This window comes from Periophthalmus magnuspinnatus, chromosome 24 (assembly GCF_009829125.3).
Source record: "Periophthalmus magnuspinnatus isolate fPerMag1 chromosome 24, fPerMag1.2.pri, whole genome shotgun sequence".
NCBI classification, from domain to species: domain Eukaryota; kingdom Metazoa; phylum Chordata; class Actinopteri; order Gobiiformes; family Gobiidae; genus Periophthalmus; species Periophthalmus magnuspinnatus.
This window is the reverse complement of record NC_047149.1, coordinates 13362803-13388538: the sequence shown is the minus strand read 5'-3', so window position 1 is coordinate 13388538 and position 25736 is coordinate 13362803. Positions and strand designations below refer to the sequence as shown.

General features: G+C 39.8%; 5 protein-coding genes across 6 annotated transcripts in view; 3 read left to right on the top strand and 2 right to left on the bottom strand.

The window, feature by feature from the left end:
• Positions 1-1060, top strand: part of akap12b (A kinase (PRKA) anchor protein 12b) — a 45872-nt gene extending 44812 nt beyond the window's left edge. For both annotated transcript variants that reach the window (XM_033990490.2, XM_033990491.2), the window contains one exon: positions 207-1060. The gene's annotated coding sequence lies outside the window, so the exon portion shown is untranslated. The remainder of the gene's footprint in view (positions 1-206) is intronic.
• Positions 1061-1688: 628 nt separating this feature from the next.
• Positions 1689-6155, bottom strand: zbtb2b (zinc finger and BTB domain containing 2b). The gene is made up of 3 exons (XM_033990992.2): positions 5892-6155; positions 4751-4930; positions 1689-4501 (listed from the first exon to the last, which is right to left on the bottom strand). The coding sequence occupies exons 2-3, from the start codon at positions 4921-4923 to the stop codon at positions 3127-3129; spliced, it is 1548 nt and encodes a 515-aa protein (XP_033846883.1). The 5' UTR covers positions 4924-4930; positions 5892-6155; the 3' UTR covers positions 1689-3126.
• Positions 6156-9031: 2876 nt separating this feature from the next.
• Positions 9032-11722, top strand: armt1 (acidic residue methyltransferase 1). Its single transcript, XM_033991211.2, has 5 exons — positions 9032-9130; positions 9490-9595; positions 9679-9920; positions 10014-10179; positions 10250-11722. Exons 1-5 carry the CDS (start codon positions 9075-9077, stop codon positions 11018-11020), a joined length of 1341 nt encoding a protein of 446 aa, XP_033847102.1. The 5' UTR covers positions 9032-9074; the 3' UTR covers positions 11021-11722.
• Positions 11723-12322: 600 nt separating this feature from the next.
• On the top strand, positions 12323-22109 carry esr1 (estrogen receptor 1). Its single transcript, XM_033990698.2, has 10 exons — positions 12323-12555; positions 13065-13495; positions 14660-14874; positions 15628-15744; positions 16190-16365; positions 16848-17001; positions 18402-18540; positions 19397-19530; positions 19952-20135; positions 20640-22109. The coding sequence occupies exons 2-10, from the start codon at positions 13080-13082 to the stop codon at positions 20908-20910; spliced, it is 1806 nt and encodes a 601-aa protein (XP_033846589.1). The 5' UTR covers positions 12323-12555; positions 13065-13079; the 3' UTR covers positions 20911-22109.
• A 1185-nt stretch (positions 22110-23294) lies between these two features.
• The window catches only part of LOC117392804 (nesprin-1-like), a 39695-nt gene continuing 37253 nt past the window's right edge, over positions 23295-25736 (bottom strand). Inside the window, 6 exon segments of the mRNA XM_055232359.1 lie at positions 23295-23536; positions 24502-24560; positions 24988-25074; positions 25153-25293; positions 25336-25406; positions 25538-25670. Of these exon segments, the coding sequence (XP_055088334.1) occupies positions 24543-24560; positions 24988-25074; positions 25153-25293; positions 25336-25406; positions 25538-25670 (450 nt within the window). The 3' untranslated portion in view covers positions 23295-23536; positions 24502-24542.

The following is a 25736-nucleotide window of genomic DNA, read 5'->3' as shown; positions in this document are numbered from 1 at the left end:
TGCTCTCTTAGACATAAGCTCAAAGTGTCAAATGTCAGTATAACTGTAATTATAGTTTTGTTTTAGTTAATTATAGTTTTACTTCCTCTAAACTTTATATTTTACTGTTTCTGTAAAAGCTAACAACAACAATGTCCATAAAATGTCCATCTGAAGCATGAAATCAAACATGATTATTTACTAGCATTTTTGTTTCTCTGTTGCAGATGAAGATACAATACATGTGCCTGGGCGACTTAGTTTGGACCAGGAAGATGTGAGTGATGAGGGAAAGACAGTGTGAAAGGCTGCAGCTCTGGCCATCATGCCCCAGAGAGTAAAAGACTGATTCTGCCCCTGCCCTAACCACCATCCTCCTGCAACCCCCCACCCCCACTGGCTCTCACACTCACGCATGTCCTGTCCGAAAGCATCTCATCTGGCTTAAGAATGAGTGTGACATCATATTCAGTGGCTTTCTAGTGCCCTTTGCTGAATCAGGAGAAACCTGTTGGAGTGTGTATTTTGTGTATACAGTATGTGTGAGGTTGTATAGTAGCGGGAGTGAGATTTATGACCAATGGAGAAGAGACAGAGGATTATTATCTTGTATATTGTATTTATATTGATTATTCGTCATTCAACATCTATTTTTTTTTTTTTTTCCATTTTTGCCCTATTTTGTTATTGTATGAACATTGACTTTTGAATTTTTATCTGATACATTGGGTATCCCCATGGCAGTTGAGACTTTATTTTAACAAAATCTTCAAGATGCCACCTGTATCATCACAACTTTTAATGTCATATTCATTTATTGTTTGTAGCAAATATAAGTGAAACATGGTACAGGTGTGTCCGTATGTAATAGCACTGTAAAAATCTAAATAAGCGGTGTTTGATATTGTATTTCAAAACCTGTAAGACTGGACACTTGTCACAATGTGCTGCGTCCCATCAAAAATAGTGTATCATAAGCTTCTGTAGATATGACAAACAATCACTGCCTGATTTACTGTGAAAATTACATTATTACACATTGCATAATATTGTAAAGATACAATAAAGTAATATGATAACTCATTTGGTCATGACTATTTGGTAAACAATGCCTTTATGTCAGAGGTTTTGTTGCATTCTATTATAAGGTCTTACTTTTACTAACAATTCTGGACTCAATACTTGACTTCTCCTACTGCCCACATAGCCAACAAGTATCGCATTATCTATTTGTTTCAGATACTTGGTAATACTGCAGTCCAGGCATTAAATGGTTTGGAACAGATTTTGCATGATACAGAAATAAAAAGTCCACCCTTTCTATACTAAAGCCCAAATCAAATCAGAATGAATCAGGGAGTCATGTTTTTCTTCCCATTGCTTACATTATAAGACATCAGTTGCATTCAATTAAATCAACATCTCACTTTAATTCACAAACCAAACTGCATCACCAATCTAGACATGTGACTCTAGGTATATCCTCAGAATTTGAGCCATACAACTTAGTTAAATGAAATAAGAATCTAGTAGTATAGTTTTAATTGGTATAGGTCCAGTCAGTGTTCAATTTAGCGTAAAAAACAGATGAGCACTGCAACTGTATATTTCGCTAAATGTAAAATAAAGTACAATTATGCACACATGCACTTTGTCTACTTTCATGAAATTTAATTAAAATAGCACAAATAAATCATTGTCTGCTTGTTCCTTATTAAAACAATTCTATTATTTTATTTATAATTTTATATTTTCACATACAAAAATTTGCTTTTTATTGTTAATTTTATGCACCACAAATGCATGAAAAGTGTACACATCAGTATTGTGGATGTTTAAGATTTATTTTTTTATTAACAATAGTAAAAACATATAGCTTTTTTCCTGAGATACTTTGATGGTTCAATACACAAATATACAACCAATGTTACCCGACTGATGAACAATAAAAAAAAAAATTAAAAAAATGAAAAAGGCATAAGCTGAAATGAATATCAGTAGTACATAATTTAATTGTTACTTTTGAACTGAGTGACAATATCAGAAGAGTACAAATCACAGTTGCCCAGGTCAGTATCATCATTGAAAACTGGAGTGGGCTGTGCTCTGACATGGGAAAAAGTTTTACAGTAAAGAGCGGCATCTACTTCAACATAAATGTAATTGCTAGGAAGCCAGGTTATTGTGCTTTCCAGTGAGCTAAAAATTAACTCCCATGCAAATTAAATCACACTTTTAAACTGGAAGCAAAATTGGGGGGGAAAAAAGAATTTTGGGCTATACATGAGTAACCATTAATATAAAGGCAATTCAAAGCTTTGGTATAAAAATCAACTAGTAAAAGTAATGCAATGTTAGTATGTCTAAACTAGATACATACTAGATTAGATTAGCCCCCACATTTTAAGAGTAAATGATAGAGGGGATGCTCAGTGCTAGTCCCCCCCCCCCTTACATTTAGGTTACTAAATAAAAATATTAAAAACTACCATACCCTTTTAAGTGATCAGTAGTATATTACCTGTTTGTAGCTTATGAAAACTTATGGGAAAAAATATTTTGATCAAGATCAGTTTAGTAAAAATCAGGTATTATCTGTGTTGCAAATTTACTTATCAATTTAGCAAGTCAAATATATATATTTTTAAGTTGTTGCTGAATGTTTCCTATGCATAAAATTGCCTAGATGCATATCAGAGAATGACTGAAATTAGAGGTGGGAAAAATACAAGAAATTCCTTCAGCAGATTTAACAGTTAAAAAAACTGAAACCAAAATAAGGAAGAAAATGGAAGATAATTTGGTAAAAGACACAGATTGTCTCAATTTTGCATGTTAATGTCAGGATAATTTCCTTTGTATCATTAACTTGTAGTCTGCTCATTTGACACCATGCTGCTGCCGGAAGTGTCTGTTTCCTCTTTTTCTGCTCTAAAGCTCTCACTTCAAACTGTTGGCATAAAATGTGGTTCAACAACAACAGTGAGACCAGTGCATTAGTCTGTTAAAAAAAAGGTAAGGTATTGCTTTGATGACAAAATTAGGGATGGCCTGATGTTTCTACCCTGTCCACATATGCTGATGAATATCAGCCACTGGACAAACATTAGAAAATAATTATCTCAAGGAGAAATAGATATTTTAGCACTACTCCACAAGGATGTCCTCACTCTTTATGGCTTCAAGTGGCATGCCAGAATTGGACAAGTCAGAGCCTTCATCTTTGGAGACCTCTTCATGCTGCAGGTCAGCTCCACCTCCAGCATTTTCCTGCAGCCCCACTACCCCTCCTTGTGCAAAGCACAGGTGTTTGATCACCTCAGTGGGATTGGAGAAAGTGGTTGCACATATATTACATTTGTAGGGCTTTGATGATGCCATAAACATAGCTTCCATTTGGCTTGGGTCATCACCTCCACACAGTTCCATACTTTGGCGGTCCACTATAGTGTAGCTATCAGCCGACTGATTCAAGCACACATGGCGTGCTGCCTGGTTAGCACGGCAGAAGCTCTTTCCACAGGCACTGCATTTGAAGGGTTTGCCTGTGTGGATGTACATATGCTCACGCCAGTGACTTTTCTGGATGAATTTACGTCCACATGTGGAGCACTCGTATTTCCTTCGCTTCACTTCTCGGTCAATATCCACACTCTCCAGGTTGTCAATGTCTGCAATGTCCGATGGAGGTGGGGTGTCTGCCTGAGAAATCAGTCCTCCCAGTCCCCAGCTGGATGTGGACACTTCAGCCCGGGGAGAGTCAGAGTTTGTGCCTGATACAGGTGTTTGCTCGCTGTCACTGATGATCTCCACTGTAGCAGAGGCACCACCCCCCTTACCTCCCCCTTCCATCTCCATGGTGCACTCCTCTGTGGTAATAGGAGACTGAGCGTTGCTTACTTCAGCACTGGACTGGTGAAGAGCCTGAGTGTGCTGCAGCAGGTGCTCCCTTAGCAGACTCCTCTGAGTGAATCGACTTCTGCATAAATGACATGAGTAATGTTTCCTAAAAGAGGCATTTCGCTTCATAATACTAGGTTTTACATGGAGAATGGTTGAGGAACCGTCTGAATTGTTCATGTCAGTTCTTCCCTCCTCCACTGCAGCATCTGTTCTGTTGACAGAGGCCACCTCCTCTGGAGGAGACAAAACAAACTTGGAAGGAAAAGAACTTGGAAACGCTGCAGATGCTGCTTGCGTGGACTGGCACTTTCCTTCAGAGCTGGGCTGCTCCATTTCAAAAGGTGAGGAGAGTTGCCGTCGAGTGGACAGCTGAGAAGACAGCCCCCCCTGCTGGTCAGAGATCTGAATGCCGTAGAGTGAGGTGGACAGGTTGACGTTGTGGTCTGAATACATCTGGCTTGCCTCCTGTAGCAGTGGATAGGCATGCAGGAATCTGACCCCCTGTTCTAACCGTGAGGGGTCGATCAGCTGTGGCGCCAGTTTTCCTGTGTACATGAGATTCAGGAGGTAGCTGAAGATGTCTGGCTGGATATCAGCAGCTTTTAGACGTACACAGTCACTAAAAACAAAAAATATTTTATAGATAATAGAAAATTAATTACCATTAATTCAAACTTGTTTTGTTTTTAAAGTATTTTAGTAGTTGTTACTTTATTACATTTAGTAAAGGCATTTAGAGGCAAGATTCAAGTGATAAAAGGTCACAGTAAGCAATAACATTGCAGTTAAATGCAGTTAATTTAAGAAAATGTAAATGGAATATAATTTGGTGATAAAAACTATGCCTGATAGGGCTCCTGCTCAGTACCTGTCCTGGTGAATGAAGAGCATCCTGAAGTAGTTAGAAAATGCAGCGAGGACTGCCTTGTGTGCTTTGAAAAAAACATCTCCAATGGCCACTGTGCAATCACACAGGAAGCCAAACTCCCTCTGTGCGTTAAGCTGCTGCAGCAGGATAAGACCATGGTTGGCCAGCTCCATTTTCCACCTGCACAAACACAGACAAACACCCTTAGCCACAAACTACTTCCTGCTTGGAAAAACAACCCAGATGATACCACTAAGAGGCTGCCAGGGTAAGGTGTGAGAAATATTCTGAAAAAACACCAAGTAGCTAGACTACATGGCATCCAGGCATATTTTAGATTAATTGTGTACATTATGTGGTCCACTGACGGGTGTTGTTGACCTTAAAGTTCAATAGAAGTTTCAGGCCATCACATGATCAAAGCAATGGGTGTCAACACACATTCCTAAGTCAGAACTGGTTCTGCCCCCATCAATGCATGACTGTCCTTGTCACACTCATCAGCACAGGGATTTTGCCAATTAACCTACTAGGCTTAATTAGAATATAAATAAACCACTGCAGGAGTTAAAAACACATCACAGAGGAACACCGCAGTCATAACAGCATCCTACGCCTAAAATAGGCGCTCCAAGTATTTTATTTGATGATTATTATTAGACCTATTACTAATGTTGTATGTATGCTTATGCTGAACACTTGTAAATGAAGAGACAGAGATGCTGATAAAAACAAAGTTGTGATCGTCATTCTAGTTAACGGTCAAAATGATTCCGAAAGCACCGCCCCTGGGAAAGACACGTGGATCAGCCACTTCCGTAGTACGAATTTCTAGATCAGAATGGCAGTCTTTGGAAAGGCAATGGGTAACGGGAATGAGCTTCAGGATGAAAACGATTTCGTATACAAAACTGTCCTGACCATATGCTGTTTTGGCTGCTTATAAAGCGGACATTCTCGATGGCGGGTGCGCGCACGCAACACACACGTATTGCTGAAGAGCGAGACACGTAAGGGGGATGGGTTGGTCACGAATGCGTTTCTTTTAACTTCTCTGTGACGAACGCGAGTAACAAGAAGACTCAAACAGCTACACTTCAACTAAACACACAGGATGACACTTAGAAACCCATTGCCGTACCTTCAGCTCGCTGGGACCGTGGATTTTGCCGCGTCGCCGTTGTTTGTTACCGGAGACTCGTCCGCCCGTGGGTCCTCTCTGCGCTCGGTGCAGCTCGTACTGTTCCTCGCGTTCGTTGGCGGCGGAGGAGCGGAGAGGGTCGTCCGTCCGTCGGTGTTTTCCGGTTGGGGGTTTTACGTTACAATCACATGACTCTGGCCGTTGTAGAAATCCGTTGAGCAAAGCGGGGGGTGGAGGAGTCGTCGTTAATTTCCCGCACTATGTAACCGCCGCGAGAAGAAACAATTATCATGCTTTTAGAGAAGAGTTTAGTTTCACTCGTTACTAAATGGCTAAGTTTGCCTCACAACTCTTTAAACCACTAAACCAAAGTTATAAACTAAAGTTTTTGTGTAGACTAGAGTAGGCTGTGTAATATGGTAGGCCTATTTGATTGTACAACGTGATGGTGACATGCCACGCGCACGTGTGAGAAGGACACTATTTTTTCTCTAGACTAAAAAGCAAATGTCAAATCAACAAATAGCACGTTATTAATAATAAGCTGTATGTTATAGGCTACTACCAATTCACTACAGAGGCTAATAAGCCTAATTAAGCCTTCATTGTACATAGGCTATGGGCTGTTTTTTAATTGGCTATCCTATCTTTGTTGCAGATGTCTTGTGTAGTATAGCAGGGTGCATTTCAGGCTAAAAGCTGACCGGGGTATGGTCTTCTTCCCTAAACTCACATCCTGGAGGTTCTTGTAGAATTGTCCATAGCAGAGCTGAATTGAGTCTGAAACAATTCATGGAGAGGCATGTAGACTGGGCCTATATGTCATAAAAACATAGCCTACAGCCTAACCCAAACAGTTGGATAGTCTATACAACAGAACTCCTTTTGGAAATGATGGGCATATGGTAGAGTGGACTACCCTTGTTCTGTAGAGTGAAGCAAAATAAATGTCCAGCCAGGGGTACACCAAATGGATCTTGACACGTCCTATTTTGATATATATATATATATATATATATATATATATATATATATATATATATATATATATATATATATATATATTTTATTATTGGGGTGTCTTAAGGTAGTCTAATAATTTCAGTTGAGAAGCTCATGCTTAATTTTAATACAGTCTTGAACAGACATGGGCAAACTACGGCCTGGGGGTCACACACGGCCCTTTGGGCTTATTAATCCTCCCCCGCCAAACATGACCAAATTATATTAAAATAGCTAAGGGTAAACCTTGTTCAGTTGACCTTTTCAACAAGTTGTTGATCTTTTGGCACTTGATAAAACTGAATGTGATTTTTTTTTTTTTTTGCTGTGTTTATTTACGTGAAATGTAATAAATTCATTATTAATTTAATTAATGCATTTGGAAAACAATTCATATTCATGCTTTGCTACATATTATAGGCCAAATCTCTAATGTAATATATACATATATATATATATATCCTGGCCTGGCCTCTCTCAAATTTTAGAACCCATTGTGCCCTGTGTGTCAAAAAGTTTGCCAACCCCTGGCCTAGACTGTAGGCTATAATAGCCTATATTTTAGCCTGTACGTCTGCAGCAATGGTTATAGTAGTTGAACAATTCAACTACTCTAACCACTTTTTCCCAAGCAAATATGGCAAATAGCCTACATTTTCATTATCTCGTTATTGGGATTCAATGCTTCTCAGTTGAATGTGACAATGCTCAACCAGTTAAGACCAAACTGACTGAAGGTGCAGGGTGCAAAGACAATATTTTCCCATGTCATTACTCTAATGGATGTACAAACACTTTTCAATGAGATTGCAAACACTCTTTAACACAGGTATTATTTTTCCCCCGACAGCCAAATTTGAATACAAGTCTGTGGAGGAGAGTGACCAACCTGATTATTGATGTAACAAGTACAGGGAACCATAGATGATAAATATAGCCTTTTGGCTAGTATATCCTATAACTCTTTAATTCACGTGTCCTTGTGGGTTGGATCATGGATATGCGTAGGCCTACTTAGGACAGCCATAACCGCCTTATGCAAGGAAAGTGGGATGGAGACCAGGCTAACTTTTTTCCAGCACGTTAACCCAGGCCCACCCACTTAACTCAGCATATAGGCATAAACCTAGGGAAATGTGCTCAAAATTGAGGCTTCCCTTTACGTAGGCATATCTCTCAGCTCCATGTGGTAAGATAACTCAAAGCCTATAGCCTGAAATTACCTATAGGGCCATGTTAGAATGGTTAAATGGTTAATGGCCTGAGACCAATGTGTCATATTTTTGATTGTCAAGGAAGGCCCACGTGCTGCACTAAACACAACCAACAAGGCCAAAAAGTCCACAGTTTCAGGCCACACCTGTTTAAACAGGCCTTGTACGTTAACCGCGGCCCTCCCCCAGTCTAGGTTGTTTTGAAACCGGAGTGGTGACTCACCGCTTTGTCGGTAGAAAAACACCCGGCTGTGGGGGAGGGGCAGCGGGCAGGGTGCACCGGAGGTGGACGCAGCTGGACACCCAGTGAAGTTCCTACATCCTGAACAACACTGTCCCCATAAAGAAGACTCAAAACAGGAATCAAATGTGCCTGAGCGTATGCGCGTAAAATCAACAGGTCATGATTTCAGAACAACCTTAAACATGCTTTAGATGAGGTTTATGTAGATCTACATTATTCATGATGTACACCAAGGTGTTAACTAGACCTATAACATTAGGCTATGAGTCTCAACTTTGTCTTTACTATTCGTGAACACTATTCTGTGCATATTTTCTATTTTATATTCCACTAAACCTTTCAGGGCTACTGCAGTCCTTTTGGAGCCCCCGCCCCCACCCCTGCGGAGCACGTTCCCATAAGAAAGGTTTCCCCAAACGACGCCATGCAGACGAGACGCCTCCCGTACCCTGTTTGAAGCGTGCGGGAGGCCACTCCACAGCAACACTTGGCCTATATTAGGCCGTGATCGTTGTTTTAATCACAGCCACTAGATGGCAGTGCCGCGTTTACGGTAACATTAATCACACAGCAAGTTGCCTAAAAAGTTCTGTTGTAAACAACATACATTTTTTATATTACATTTATTTGATTGGCACGTGTCAATAAAATCTCCAATCAGAGTAACCTTTTGTGTAGGTGTGCAATATTGATAAAGTTGTTTTGAATAATCTCAGTGTAAAGATGGCGTCGGATATCGCTAATCACGGAGCCGCTCCGCTGTCTGCTAAAGTGGTCGGGTATGTTATCGATAGGTGCTTTGATCGTGTGCCCCAAACTCGTATGTCAAATAGCTACTCCATGGCTAAAAAGAGTGGGGTAATTTTGCATCAACGCGTCTCGAAAGAAATGTAATGGATCACGAATGAGAGCAACATTAGCCATATGCTAATACCACCTGTCTGAAGTTATAGCCAATTAACTTTACTCGTACATAAAAATACACCTGACTTATGTGTGAAATACACATACCATGTCTTTCATTCATCCGCAAAAACAGTACTACTCGCCGTTCGTGTAGCTTTGCTGTTTGGGATGCACCTGCTGCAGTGCTACTGAACAATAATACTACTAATATACTAATAATAATGTTTTGCAGGTCTTTTGCTTATTTGACTGTAAAGGACAGAATGCCTACTATCCTTACTAAAGTCATAGACACGATTCACCGCAGTAAGAACAAGTTTTTTGAAGAATACGGAGAGGTAAAATGCTTCTTATAATTAACACGTATGACAGCCAGAGATCTAATGGAGCAGTGACTGTGTTTCTTCTTTAATTCACACAGGAGGGATTCGAGGCAGAAAAGAAAGCAATTTCTTTCTTATCCAAACTAAGGAATGAGGTTCAAACTGATAAACCTATACTCGAGCTTACAGATGGGTTAAGAGACGTGGATTCATGGAACCAGTACTTGCAGAGACATCAAACTGTACAGGGAGGCAAGGAGGCTGTGAGCTGGTTCAAGTCTCCCTGGCTTTATGTGGAATGCTACATGTACCGAAGAATACAAGAGGCTATTTGGCTCAAGTAATGCAAATTTATCTATGTTGTCAGAAATATTCAGGGTACTTCTTTACATAAATTATTGACTTTACATTGTATATATGCTTTTCCTTACAGTCCTCCCATAAACGAGTTTGATGTTTTTAATGAGGGAAAAACCCAGAGCTTCTTTGAGTCTCAGCAAGCTACAATAGCTTTATGTACATACCTGGAAACGCTTAAAAAGGATAAAGATGGACTTTCAAAAAATCAATTATTTGATAATTTCATTAAGCTACTGCAGGTTTGTAAAAATTTAAATTTCTTGCCATCCCTTTTCTCTTTCTCTTTGTATTACTAATATTATTTTATAGGTGTCTCTCTGGGGGAACAAGTGTGACCTCTCCATCTCTGCAGGCCAGGAGAACTCCCAAAAAGACAGTCCCATCGAAGCCCTCCCCAATCTGAAACCCTTCATCTTGGTGAATGATTCGGACATGGTATGGGCAGCTCTTACCGCTTCCAAATGCACTGCAGTTTCTGGAAAAAGAGTTGATATTGTTCTAGACAACGCTGGTTTTGAATTAGTTACTGACCTGGTACTGGCTGATTTCCTGGTCTCATTTAGTTTGGCCAGTGAGGTCCATTTTCATGGGAAATCTTTTCCATGGTTTGTTTCTGATGTCACTGCTAAAGACTTTGAGTGGATCATCAGACAGACAATGGCAGCCAATCACATGTGGATGTCTAAAAGCGGCGTCCAGTGGAAGCAGTACCTGAAGGATGGAGTGTGGTCCTATCATGACCACCCGTTCTGGACACAGCCTCATGAGTTTTGTGACATGGCAGTAGATGCTCCGGACTTGTATGCAAAACTTAAAGAAGCAAATCTGGTGTTGTTTAAAGGGGATTTAAACTACAGGAAGCTAACTGGAGACAGAGACTGGGACTTCACTGTCGACTTTGATACTGTGCTCCGGGGATTTGAACCCTCACCCCTCTGCAGCCTCAGAACTCTAAAAGCAAATGTACAGGTGGGCCTGCAGCCTGGGCAAGGGGAGAAGCTCAGCTCCCAAGAACCTAACTGGATGACCAGTGGCAAGTACGCTGTCATTCAGTTCCATGGGCCACATTTAGAAGAGTGAGAAACTGTTGTCTTTGCCTATGCAACGGTGGTTGACTCTGTTAGAACAAGTATTATCTGCAAGCCATAAGACCTTGAAAGGTCTGATTATGTTAATCATTGTTTTGAGGAACTTCTACAAAAAGGTTTATACTGTATACTTCTTACTGGCAAAGGGTTGAAACTGGTTAAAGGCATTTTTAAATCAATTTAAATGGTAATAACACTCAGATTCTATCAGTTAGGATTATTCAAATGTGTGTTTAATGTTAACTTATTAAATGCAATGTTAGAGATAAAATGTGAGGCCAAGCTAAGTCTTTGTTTTAGAATGTTGCACCTACTCCTGGCCACAAAGCATGTTTGAGGTTTATGGAAAACTAGACTGCAATGATAAAAGCAGTCTAGTTTAGATAAAAGCTAATGTCTAGCTGCATTTTCTGTTATATCAACCAGGTTCCCACATACCCATCAGCACAATATCCAACATAATGCATTGGTCTGATCAAATAAAATGGCACAGTGAATCATTATTTTGGCTTCTTTTGTTTTTTTAAGTCTGAAGTCCTACATAAACACTTCTGGTCTATGTTGCCATTTTGCACTAGTGTTTTACAATGATTTTTTTGTAGTATGTACAACGAATATTTGTACAATTTATGAACAAACTGAACAAAAACACTCTTTTTTTCATGCAATTAAAATGTTATGCTATATGAAGCACACATTTTGTCGCTCTCTTTCATTCATAGTTCTAAATTTTAAAACCCACAAGACTAATAATCTTTGTACTAAACAAAAATACATATCATCAGGCCTACTTGTTTTCCACTTGACCTGACATGCTCTGAAAATTGGGCTGTTTACTCAAGAAAGATGTAGCAAAGAGATGGGAAAATGAACCCGTTGCCAAAAGTGATCTGCAATCTGGGACATTTGTGATCAAGTTGTTGAATAGAAAATATAGAAAATGTATTGTTTATAATGCTATAGGTCTAATATTTGAATTTGATTTTTGATTCTTTCATTTTTAATTAATGGAAAATGTCTACTCAACATTAAGTACCAAGAAGTATACAATTTATTAAGTGTTATAAAATGTCTGTATAAATCTATCCAAGATTTATAGTTTAAAGGGGAACTTTTTTATTGCAGTTACTTATATCATTTAAATTCACACAACACTTTACAAAACAGTATGGCATGTAATTTCTTTCACCAAATTGTCCATTTATATTTCTAAATGCATTTTTGAACAAATGCATAATACTCAAGTGCCCGTACGGTGAGGTGGATTGTGTAAATACTGGTTGGTGAATTTTGACCTCTGTTGTGTTGTTTGCTGTGTTATGGTGACCTGGCAATGGGACACATCACAAGTATTGATCTGGTTGTGTCTTTAATTTGTTTATCTTTATTTCCAACGTTGCTACTGCTGCCATTGTGATCACTGTGCACAGCCAGCTTTCTACAAGTCGAAGAGATGAGAGGATCTAACCAGTAGGCAGAGAGCCACGGCGGTATTGCCAGTAAATGAAGATAAATAATGTGTAACAGGTGAGTGCATGTTTTTAACTCCTGTGGTTTTTTTTTCTGTTTGTGTTGTTTAATGCTGCTTGTTTCCGTTATGATTTTTATTCACTGCTGCTGAGTCTCAGGTGTATCTCTAATGTGGCCACAAATAGACTGGTCACACGTCATGGCTGTGTGCTCTCATGCAGCTAAATGAATGTGCTGTAATAGGACCTGCTTTTACTGGACAGTATATGCAAGCACAGGGAATAGTGACGGTAGTTTAGAGGCATTACTTCCTTGTCCTATCTTAATTTTCTCCTACGGAAATGTATACATCTTTGGAAGAGGTGTGTTATAAGGAAGAGAGGAAAAGGGTGTGAAGGCAGTTTATTTTAAGGAGGGGTTTGAATGTGGAAAAAGTGCAGGGAAAGTGGACTGTTTTAGGTAACTATAACAGGGAGAAAGAGGGTAAAGCGAGAGTGAGGAAAAGCACGTCTCCACTCCCCCTCCCCGAAAATGGGAGAGCCAGTCTAAATCATGTTCCTTATCAGTGGAGCTGCGCTGTGATGTTGCTCAGGCAGAGTGCTGAGGAGAGCAGGCAGCCTTGCAGATCAGCGCACAGAGCCAGGACCTGCCCCGAACTGGAGGACCTGTCTCCACCACGGGTCCCTTCTCCCCCCCTCACCAGCATGTACCCCGAGGAGAGTAAGGGGTCTGGAGGAGTCGCCACCGTGGACTTCCTGGACGGGACTTATGACTACACAGCACCCACCCCAGCACCCACCCTGTATAGCCACTCCAGCACGGGTTACTTCTCTGCACCCATAGACGCTCATGGACCACCCTCCGATGGGAGTTTGCAGTCCCTGGGCAGTAGTCCCAACAGTCCTCTGGTGTTTGTGCCCTCGAGCCCATGCCTCAGCCCCTTCATGCATCCACCCAGCCATCACTATCTGGAGAACAGCTCCACACCAATCTACAGGTGAGCTTTGTGGCTTTAATCTCTGGAAGTGATGTGTATCTGGTGATCTCACTGTCTATAGACCACTTCCACTCCACTTTATGTGATTTTTTAAAATGTTGATCAGTACATGTCAAATATCTGTTGGCTTGCATCACTGACCTATTTGATTAATTGTTCATTATGTAAATAATTGATAAAATGTCCCAGACTCTGTTTCTTTATCGTTAGATTATGTAAGAAAGAGGAGTTGTGCAAATGAACCTCAGTTATTAGTTTTTGTTTTTTTTCTCAAAGCTAAATTTTAAACTTCATTTAAATTGTATTTTTGTGCCTTTAATTACATTTTTTTTAACAAATTTGGAACACATATTATGTTTTTACCTTTCAATTTTTGGCATTGGCACAAACAGAACATAATTATATAACAGCATTTTTTTGTAATCTTTATACAAAACATTAGCATTATCTCTATAGTAAGGATCAAGCTTCACCCTGGTTTCTAATTCCAGAGATTAAGGACTTTGTCGAGGACCTTGAAAAGGAACAATACGTAAAGACAACACAAATGAACACAGAGACTGTTTTTGAATCATGTGCCTGTATCGCTACTTAGTTGATTTAGAAGTAGGTAAAGATGTGTTAGTTTGTTTTATTTGACCATATTCAAAACCATCAAATGGCATCACAATAAACATATATCAAATTTGGAATGCACTGGCTGTGAGGAAAAAAACAGTAGTATTTATAATAACTACACCTTTAATAGCCAGAATAAAGCATGAACAAAGGCATAATTCATAATGAACAAATTGGGTTTTTTTTTTAAGAATGATTCAAACTCAGTAACTACTTAATACCAAAACCCTAATTCCTGACACTCATCTCTTAAATAGTTACTAAGCCTAAATCATTCTTGATAATTATTAATTAAGTATTTGTTTCTTTGTTAAGACTAATTCATGTGTTTTTATTATAAAGTGGTACCGTAGCAAGGCTGCTAACCACTATTCCACTCTACTGCCTAATGATGTGCTAAAATCTGTCCCCATACATGTGTATACTAGATTTCTACCAAGACAAAACCAGGACCTTATGCTAAATCAGAATTTGAACTGCAAAACATGTGAGAACCTCTGTGTTGTGCTACAAAGTTTTGTTATTTATTATTATTATTTTTTGCAGGTCCACTCAGCAGATGTCGAGAGAGGAGCAGAGTGGGGCAGAGGAAACCTTCAGAGTGGGTGAATCTGTGTCAGGGACAGGGGTTGGACCTGGGGGCTTTGAAATGGCCAAAGAGACTCGCTTCTGTGCAGTGTGTAGCGACTATGCCTCTGGGTACCACTATGGGGTGTGGTCCTGCGAGGGCTGCAAGGCCTTCTTCAAGAGGAGCATCCAAGGTGGGTGCGCAACATTATACACTTAATATATTATTATATCATTACAATTTTAAAGTTGTAGTTTGTTTTTTTTTCCTTTTTGTGAGGTTTTTCTTTATCAAGATTTAAATTCTGTTCTGTATTTCATAAAGAAGCTTAATCAAAATGGTGATCTGATTTGATGAAGGATGTTTATAAAGAATTGATGTATTTTGTTACTTTGTATTTATAACAGCACATATAGAAATGTTTTTGTTGAGTTTTACTGTTTTTGTTTGTTTTTTCTACTTACATGTTATTTTTACATGTCAGTTATATTTTTCTGTGTGTGAAGTGTGCTAAAATGAACAACGAAAAAATGGAACAAATTATTATAAAAAAATAAAATAAAATAAAAACATTTATGTGAACACAACCATGAGTATGAAAGAGAAAAATATTAAAAAAAGGGGAAAAAAATCATTTATTATTTTTAGCGTACGCAATACAGCTTCCATGCAACAAGACTGAACACAGCTGCTGAAGTTGGCTTAGTCATATTTGTGACAGGACATTTTACAACATTGATCCAAAATTCTTCTTCATGAAAGAACGGTCACTAACAAACCAATAGTCTCCATGGCAATGATGATGCCAAGATGCCACTTTTTAATTTTCTTCCTCTCAGATCCATTTAAAACTGGAATACAGTGTTCCTGGCTACTAAATAACCTAAATCAAAACTGAACACAGGAATGAAGGGCCTGAAAAGTAATAGGCTTTCTTCCATTTTAGGTCACAATGACTATATGTGCCCAGCAACCAATCAGTGCACCATTGACAGGAATCGGAGGAAGAGCTGCCAGGCCTGTCGTCTTAGAAAGTGTTATGAAGTGGGGATGATGAAAGGAGGTGAGTTAAACCATGAATCACTGCGTATTCTGTTTCCTATTTAGCTTTTTGTGTGTTTAAAGCTTAGTCCTGGTGAATTAATTTCCTCTCTGCTGTTGTGGAAAGAGGCCAAAATGCATGTACAAACGCGAGCTATAAACAAACTTGACCTTGACGTAGTTTCCTCTTAAGGAGTACTGCTTCTCATAGACCCACACCCACTTTCAGTATTTGTGTTCATGCCTCTAAATTCCACAAACAACACTTTACTTTACTTGAACCCATTAACTACTCCAAAGGTTATTATTCACTTGACAAATAAAGGGTACCAAGTTAAAACTGGGGCTATTTTAAATTTGACCTGTGACTGTCTTGACTGATATCTGTCTAATGTAAATTTAATTTAAAATGATGTTTGGTACAGATATACTGCACTGCATCCTTCATATTTTCAATTGTTATCCAGGTATTCGTAAAGACCGTGGTCGGGTTTTGCGGCGTGATAAGCGAAGGATTGACAGAGATAAAAACTCAAAAGTCTTGCATCACAAAACAGCGCCACAACAGGACAGCAAGAAGCACTACAGCAGTACTCCAGGTGGAGGAGGAAAGTTTGCCATTACTGGGATGTCTCCTGACCAGGTACAGAGCTACTCTCACACACCATGCTCTTGTGCTCCGATCAGTCTTAACATCAGTCACGACATCATGGCCACTCACAGCTCATGTGAGCAACACAAACATAAATCTCTGAGTGGGTGGGATATACTGTATCAGACAACATTTTTACATACAATTTTGATAATTTGAGTGTGTAAAAAGGCTGAGCAAGCTTACTGTAAGTTTTTTAGGCATCTTTGACCAGCGCAAATCTGCAGCTGTTGTGAGGTGTTCTCAGTCGGCATAGATCAGTATCTAATAAAAGGCATCCAAGTAAGGAACAGGAACAGGGGAACTGGTAACGGGTCTATATGGGAAGTGTTTACTGGGCCAGCAGACACTGAAGTAGCTTGATTTAGCTACAGCGTCTTATAGGCAGATTGCCACACCACATGAAAACACCACCGCATGTGTAATCTAATGTTATACCTGATGAGTAAACAGTATTTGTCTTTTTCTTGCAGGTGCTTCAGTTGCTACAGGGAGCCGAGCCCCCTCTCCTCTGCTCTCGTCAGAAGTTGAGTCGACCGTACACAGAGGTCAGCATGATGACCCTGCTCACCAGCATGGCCGACAAAGAGCTGGTGCACATGATCACCTGGGCCAAGAAACTACCAGGTCAGGCTACCAACAAACATATTTGGATTCAATATTAACTCATTAATTATAAAATATATAATTAAAAAGTTTCTAACTAAAACTACATTCAACTGCTCTGTGATATACAGACCAACCCACTACCTAAAACAGTTCTATAGATTATTTAGAGATGTTCCTCATCTCTAAAATGATGAAGAAACGTTATAAAAAGAATGTCTTAAAACAGTGCTTGGCAGCTTTTTAAGCTTTCCATTGTTTTCTATTTGTGTTGGGCAACAGCAGAGCGATGTGACACACAAATGTAGAACCATTACGGTGATGTAATTACTGTCATCATCTTTGAGAGCGCTGTTTGGCCCATCTGTGGCACCCCATTGAGACAAAATGCTGCACACCCCAGGATCAGCATACACAAACGCACACAAAAGCACACATACATAACAGTCAAAGTCTCAAATGAATGAATCTGATCTTGAGGCATTACAACCCTGTGCGTCACTAAAAGCCCAAAAGCACACAGTTTTAATTGCAAAGGTCCCAAGCAGAAAAGCGGGACAATGAAAGTGAATTGCATGTAATCACATATGAATTTAGACAGCTGAGTGCCACTGATAAGACCTGCTCTTATAAGGGCACAGATGTTTCAGTGCACATCACCAGTCTCCAGACAGGAACAGGGCATTTTATTTGGGTGAGTGGGACGTCAGTGCAACATCTACTCACTGCATCAACAAAACGCGGCTGCCCACCATGTCTAATTATCACATTTATAGATAGAAGCAGGATTACGGGAGCGCTTATCAGTGCGGAGGAGACATAATTGCTGCTGTGATCCTAAACATCACCAACAAACAGGCCCATAATAAATGACAAGCCTCAGCCTTTAATTGTATAGATAGAACAATTGAGTTAATGTTTTGGGATCTGAAGACAATGCTGTAAGTGGCATTGACAGAATATAGAATGCAATTATGTAGTAGTGTATTGTAATTTATGTCTCCAATATAACTTAATATTGCAAACTGATTTGATAACATATTTTTATTAAATACAAACAGTTTTTGGGTGTATTAATTGAATACTTTTCAAACTGATCAATTTAAATCAGCATAAAATAATTTGCTATAAAAAGATTACTTAATACATTTACAAGTCAGCGTGTATTTTTCAGATTAATTTATAGCAGTAAATATACATAACACACTGATTATGCAAAATGTCATGTTTATTTGTCAGAGTAAATTCATATGAAATTAGAAGAGTAACAGAAAAATCTCAAATCAATGTCCCAAGCCTGAACCTATTTTGGGAGAGAGCTGTCATCTCAACATTTTACCAGTTTTTTCATAGAAATGTCATATTAACCATTCAAAGCTGACAGTGGCACAGCCTTTATAAGGTACTTTTCTTGTGCCCAGGTTTCCTGCAGCTCTCTCTTCATGACCAGGTGCTTCTGCTGGAGAGCTCATGGCTGGAGGTGCTGATGATTGGCCTGATCTGGAGGTCCATCCACTGCCCCGGGAAACTCATCTTCGCTCAGGACCTCATCTTGGACAGGTGCTTTGATCTGACACAGACCTCCCTGTACCTCTCTTCTCATTTTTCAGCCCTAACACTGATGTTAAGAGTGATGCATCAGCATTGTAGATTTTCCATTTCACACCTTGGTTGCCATTGTGCCATCTCAACACGTCTGCCGCACAGTAAAAGACTAATTACATGTTCCCTGTGGCGAGGAGCCTCTCTACCCTGAAACATCTCCTCACTATTACGCTGCTGAGCGTGCAACTGCCACATAGGTTTAATCAAAGCCACGTGCAAAGAAGAGGGGAAAAGAATATAGATAGAAGAAGGAAAGCTGGATCTCAAAAAATAGTGCAGGAAACTGCACAAAATAAAGATGCAGTGAATCTGGAGTCTGTTTTGTAGTGCAGGCACAGGCTGTTCTCTAAGGGGCACATAAACAGGTAGTATCCACCACACAGGGTGATGAAGAGGGACAGAGGACCATAGGGAGATGGGGGAGAGAGAGGGAGAGAGGGGGCCAGAGGGTGAGAGCCAGGCTACAGACAGTGCTATTAGCAGCTGATGTGCCTGATGGACCATTTGATTCAGAAGTGTATTATAGTGTATTATCTGTAAAAACCGGCCTGTGTGAGTGTCCTCTCCAATTGGACATGATGACTTAAACGCTGCGGGTCAGCGCTGACAAATTCCTTTGACTCTGAATTATCTCACTGTACTCTGCTCTGAGACCTAGAGAGCAGCTATCTTCACATCACTGTTAGAGAGAAAGAGTGTCTATTACTCCATTACCTTTACAGATCTTTAACTGTTGAGCTTCCTTCTCTCTTTCTGCTGTTCAAAAAACAGTCATATCCATGATGTAATCCATTCTGCTCCCATTGATCAGAAATGAAGGGGACTGTGTGGAGGGCATGGCTGAGATCTTTGACATGTTGCTAGCCACAGCCTCCCGTTTCCGCATGCTCAAGCTCAGACCAGAGGAGTTTGTGTGCCTCAAAGCCATTATCCTGCTCAACTCTGGTGAGTATGTCACAGACAGCCTACTGCTAAAATAACCTCCTCATTTTAATCTCCACATTTTTGTTCCTAAATTAAAGTCAGTAAATATTGAGCAGGTGGAGTCTACACCCACAGAGGTGGAGCTCTGACACATTAATCACCCACAATGTTCCCAAAAATCTCTGTCAACTGTTCCCATGGCAACAGGAGTCCAGGTAGCTGTTTGTCCTAAAGGCCGAGGACTCTGTCAGGGACCAGAGACACAACCTGGCTGGCACCATGAAAATAAATTACTTCATCCATTTTTCCCATATCTAAACAGCACTTTAATGTTTCACACTAATCTTAAGCTGAGCAGTCATTTTGTGGAAAAAAATTGTATGTTAGCTTTTTTTTACACTTAAACACTAGTTTACATCTGAACTTGGTTCGTTCTAAACAGGTGCGTTCTCTTTCTGCACCGGCACAATGGAGCCTCTTCATGACAGTGCTGCAGTCCAGAGCATCCTCGACACCATCACTGACGCTCTCATCCACTACATCAGCCAATCAGGATACTCCTTTCAACAACAGTCCAGAAGACAGGCCCAGCTCCTGCTTCTGCTGTCCCACATCAGGCACATGAGGTACCAGACCATAAAGCACATGTTTGTGCTTTATATTTGCATTTCTTTTTAATCCACTCATTTGATGATCCATATTTTGAAATGGTTGTTTCCTGTAAGAATGGACAGTCTTTTTGGGCCACTCCATTTTCTACTGTTGCTATTTTTTATGGTTGTTCTAGTTTTACATTATAAGCTAAAGTAACAAAACAGACCACATCACATGTTCTACTGCCCACATTATTAACATGCAGCTGACTTACAGTGATAATAATGGCTATTTGTTATTGTACAGCAGCAGATCCTGAATTTTCAGGCTAGAAACCCTCATAATAACTATGCAACCAAACCAGGATCCCAATTGCAAAGTCAAATTGATGCCTGTAAAAATTTCAAGTAGCAAAACATTTAAAATCAGAAAGAGGCAAACATTCTAAAAGTGATCATTATGTCTTTCACTAAATAATTTCACTAGTCTTTCCTTAATACTTGTTGTTTTATGTAGCTTTGTCTTCTTCTCTGTAGTAACAAAGGCATGGAGCACCTGTACAGCATGAAGTGCAAGAACAAAGTGCCCCTGTACGACCTGCTGCTGGAGATGCTGGATGCTCACCGTGTCCATTGCCCCACCCGGACCACCCAGGCCTGCTCCCTGGACACCAGCGAGCCTCTCTATGACATCAGCAGTGGTTTAAGTTCAGACCCCTGCGGTACGACGAACGGGGGCGGCAAAGTGTCCTCTCCTAGTGTCCTGCAGTATGGAGGGTCCCGGGCAGATTGCACACAAACTGCATGAAAAGATGACATGGTTGCATTGTGAGTGTAGTTTAGAAGGGATTTGATGATGTTTAAGGATACAACATAACAAAGTTTACTTGGTGGTTAAATTGTTATTTTTGATGACAGCCCCAATTCAAAACAATCTATGATGCACTATGTATTTTGATATCTTTCTTTAAAACTAATAATTGAACCAAAAGCCAAATGGTGATTGGGTAAATTGGATCTTTAAAACAGTAAGCAGACAGAGTTAACCAATCACAGTGAAGTGTAACTCTAAATAGAAAAGTACATGAATTGTGATAAAAACACAACTGTGGCCTATAATGTAATAGTTTTTGTCATGATATCACCAACCCCTATGGCCACTTTATAGGTTGGTGGTCATAATGTTATGTTTGAATCAGTTTTGAAGGTAAATATTAACAGTAATTTTCTAGTTGTTCAATTTCCTCTAGCAGCTGTGGATACTCTCTTGTTCTGAGGCTCTGGGCTTAAACAGTTATTTTCATTCAGCTGTTTTTAATATTCATAATTATGTGTCTAATGGCTCTACAGTGCAGCTTTCCAAACAGCAGGTATTATTGTTGTATTGTCTGGCAGCTGTGATCTAATATGGCGGATGAGCAGCTTATGCTAGTCTTTTATTGTCTCTACCAAGTGCACTTCTTCTTGGGTTTCAGGGTCTAATGGCATTATTATTTTTCAAAACAGATAATTGCACTTGAGTAAAATTAATGTGACTTGCAATGTTTTTAAGCTTGGTAACATTTGAGCCTTTGTGAAAATATAAAGGAAGATTAACTTTTGTATTGGTTAAGTGTCTATAGAGCACATATCTTCTATCATCAGCCAGTTTGTTTGCTTGACATAGCAAAATTTTACTGAATTCTTTTTTTTATGTGTGAAATAGCTTCAAGCTGGTTAAAAAAATGTGTGACTACACCATTTACCAAGTAATAAGGCGGCTTATCTCAAGGCATTTGCTATTTTCATCAAAAACTGCACAAACAAGATAGCTAGTTAAGGTTATTTTATGAAAAATTATAATGTAACTTTATAGAGCTTAGCTTTAATGCATCTCATCTTTGAAAAAAAGTCATAACAATGAGCTTATATAGGATCATAATTTGTCACTGGTGGATGTAAATACAATCTTAAACTGACCAAAAAGAATTTGTGCATTAAATAAAATGTTTTGTCTTGATATTTCTTAAGATTATTTAAGATTATTTATAGATTTATTGAAGATAAGAAATTATGAGCTATAGACTATAGTAAATATTTCAAGTTTATTTTTTTTTGCAAAGAGACTCAGCATTAGCAAACTGTACATACATAAATAACAATTTTCATATTATTTTTTACAGATTCCGGTTCAACAACGCAGTGATTTTGATGTGTCATCACAGCGAAATAATTATTACCATTAATACAAAGCACGTATTTCAATGTCACAGCCGTCAACTAAACACTACCAGTGATTGTTTGGCTTTCTTAAAAGCTAGGGACTTTTAAGTGCATGCTCAAACAGATAAAAAAATAACTGCCCTGGCTTATAAGCAAAGGCAACATTCATGTATAAATTACTTTGTAACCAGAGCGCTTATGTGTTGTACATAATTGCCCCTAAATGATTAAATACTGAAATAAGAAAATAACAAAAAATAAAAATCAGCCATTTTGGCTGGACGGCATCAGTGCAGTACCTTCAATAGTGCCCTCAGTGCTTTAGCTTCAAAAGAGACTTCAGTTTTAGCACAGATCTGTGCAGCAGCAGAGCTCAGCTGCCACACATACAAGTACATTATTTATAATGTACAGTATTATTTATGTCAGTTTTGCCTCAATGGTTCTTTAAATTTTGTCAGTCAAAAGTCATCATGAATAATAGCTACTCCAATGGCAGCTCTAATATACTACTCTAATTTACATTTACAATAAGCATGTGTTTGTTGTTTGAGATTTATAAGTACTAACCCTACTAACAAGTGATTGAACACTATCAATAAATAGTAGCAGCACTGGGTATAATGGACAATAGCACAGTTGACTTTGGCTCCCAACATACAGTATATAAATAGTGCTTTGCTTTCAATGATTTAACAGGGTTTGCCAGACACCTTTAAAAATAATATACACATTAGTTCATGAAAAATTGGAACTGAGGGTGGTCTTTCGGACAAAGGTCCACTTATTCTGGAGGGTTTAGGATGAGGGTGTGCAACATCAGTAAGGACACAGTCATTTCATAATGTAGTGCTTCCCAATGGGACAGTTGGATGCTTTAGGGCTCGGGGCAAAGGAGACATTCACAGGAGTCAGTGGTGTCCTTGGCAAAAGCAGTAGGTAGATACTAGTGTCGCTCAGATGGGCGGAGGTCCGTTGGTGTAGCGCAACATGGGGTGAAAGGAGCGGGCAAAGTTGTTGGCATGGTGACAGCTGTAGTCCTGCTCCGTCATGGGTACGAGGCAGGCCAGGCCGATGAGGAGGAAGAGCAGCAGCTGGACAGGGAGGGCCGCCCGGAGCACACGCAGCACAAATGACTGGCCCCCAACAGAGGGGGACGGGCAGAGGGCGGAGTCTGGGAGGTTCAGAAACGGGAGGAACCGGAGCCAGCGACGCCTCGTGATTTGCCCCGGCTGCAAGACGATAGGAACAAGTCACACACACCATTGCAATCAATTTGTTTGTTAGATAAACCTGGATGAACTGCTATTGTAATTTGAGGTATCATCATTGTATCTTATGTTACTTCAAACAAACAAGAATTTCAACACATACACTAGACAGTTGCATTCATACTACTGCCAATAACCACATTGCTCTAGCTGTCTCCGCTCTCAGGGAGAACTGGGTCTCTAAGTATGTGAGAGTTCAATGCCACAGCTCATTCCAAACAGAAGCAGGAGAAAAGCCAAATGCCTTTCCGGAGATTTCTACTGACGGAGCCAAGGTTTGGGGAAGGAACACGCTGTTCCTCTTACTGCACTGAAATGGAGGAGGGTCCCGCATGTCGACCCCCATTCTATAAACCAATGTACAATTTAGGTGTAACTGCTTGAATTAAGCAGGCATTGCCTATGGTTTTCAAACCAGGATGCTAACAATGAGTTGTTGCTATTTATAGCAGCGATTTCATTTAAATCACAATGATTTTCAGTAAATGGAAATATAGATTATTAGAAATGGAATAAAGGTTAAAGGTTAAAGTGCTGTAAAATGTAAGTATAATAGGAAGAAGAAAGAAACAGGAAGTACAAGTAGCTTTCGTTCTTTGAGAGGATTATTGGCATTAATATTGCCCTCTAGTGGGCAACAAGATAAAATGCAGGCAGACAAAGCTTAATGGAGAGGTTAAAAAGAGGACAGCAAGAGCTTCATAGCAAAGAGAAGCAGGGTAAAACATTAGGAAAAAAGGGACCCAGAGTTGGGCATTCACAGTAGACACAGTGCTCTAGATGAAAGGAAGATCATGGAACAACCAGGTTGAACAACAAAAAGAACACATTTATTACACATTTTGCCTATAACTTGTTGAGACGCATTTGAGACATTTGCTTGTTCCATCATCATCCAAAGCTGCTAGAGTCCAGGAGACAAATACCTGTGGCGCGGTCTGCTCTCGGATGTCCCCGGTGGGTCTGACTACTTTTTACCTCGGGGCTGTGCCAGGCAATGAACAGGGAGGGGTAAAAGAAAGAAAAGAATGGTTCAGTCAAGGGCAAATAAAGACCAAGCCTCAGATGAGGAACATAAAAGAGCCATAACATTCTTCATTGAACCAAAGAGCAGGAGCATAATCAATGACGTGATTGACTTTTAAACCAAGAAATCTGGCTTCTCAGGAATTAAATGTAACATAAAAAAAACGTTTCCACTTAAAGTACATTATAACACATAGCTTTTGCCATTACAAATTTAAGTTGTTGGCTGTCAAATGAAAAGCCAGGTTTTCTTGTATATTTTCATCAGATTGATATGATGTTGGCAGCAAAACTCATTAAAAAGGAGGCAACATTATTCTTTTAACAGAGAAATAACATCTTTATAGAGCAGGGTTCAAGGGGACATTTTGAAGAGAAATTATTACCGTTAGTGGTTTCTGATGGACCACTTCTGACACTGTTTCGGCTAAATGAATGGTCTCCACTTTTGCAACAGGCAAAGGTATGACATCCTGAAAAACAGTTTTAAATGATTGTCATGGTGTAACATAACATTTGCGTCTCCTTTGCCCCTTGTCCCCATGCCTGACCTGTTGTGGGTGTGCTGCCTCCAGTCTCCTCTCCAGCTCCTCCAGGTCAGAGCTCACCTCCCTCAGCAGCAGCCTCAGCCTGTTCCAGATCACATGGACCTTTTCCTGGGCCTCCAAACACTCACTGCCCTGAACCTGCAGCTGCTGGTGGTCCTGGGACAGAGAGGGGGGCCTGGTGTGGACCAAAAGATGAGTGGACAGATCCTGCAGGGACGACACCTTCTGCTGCGAGTCCAACAGCTCACTCTTTATTGCTGCAAAACAAAAGTATCATCTACTTTACTTGGGAACAAATTACTTCAGTTAAAATGTACTTTAGAGACCAAATTGATAAAAGCTCGACAGTGGTATTGGTGCAGTGCCAAAATCATCAGATATAATACACTCACTGTTAGTGTGTTATGATGAGCTAATAAAGTCTCTCGGTTGGCTCTTTGAGGAATGGGGATCACCTCATTTCTTCTGCGATCGATGTTCTCCAGCCAAAGCAGCAGACCATGGCTAAGTTCATGGAACTCCTGGCAAAGCAAAGAAAGTTTATTTGTATAGCACAGTTCATACACAAAGTAACTGAAAGTGCTTTG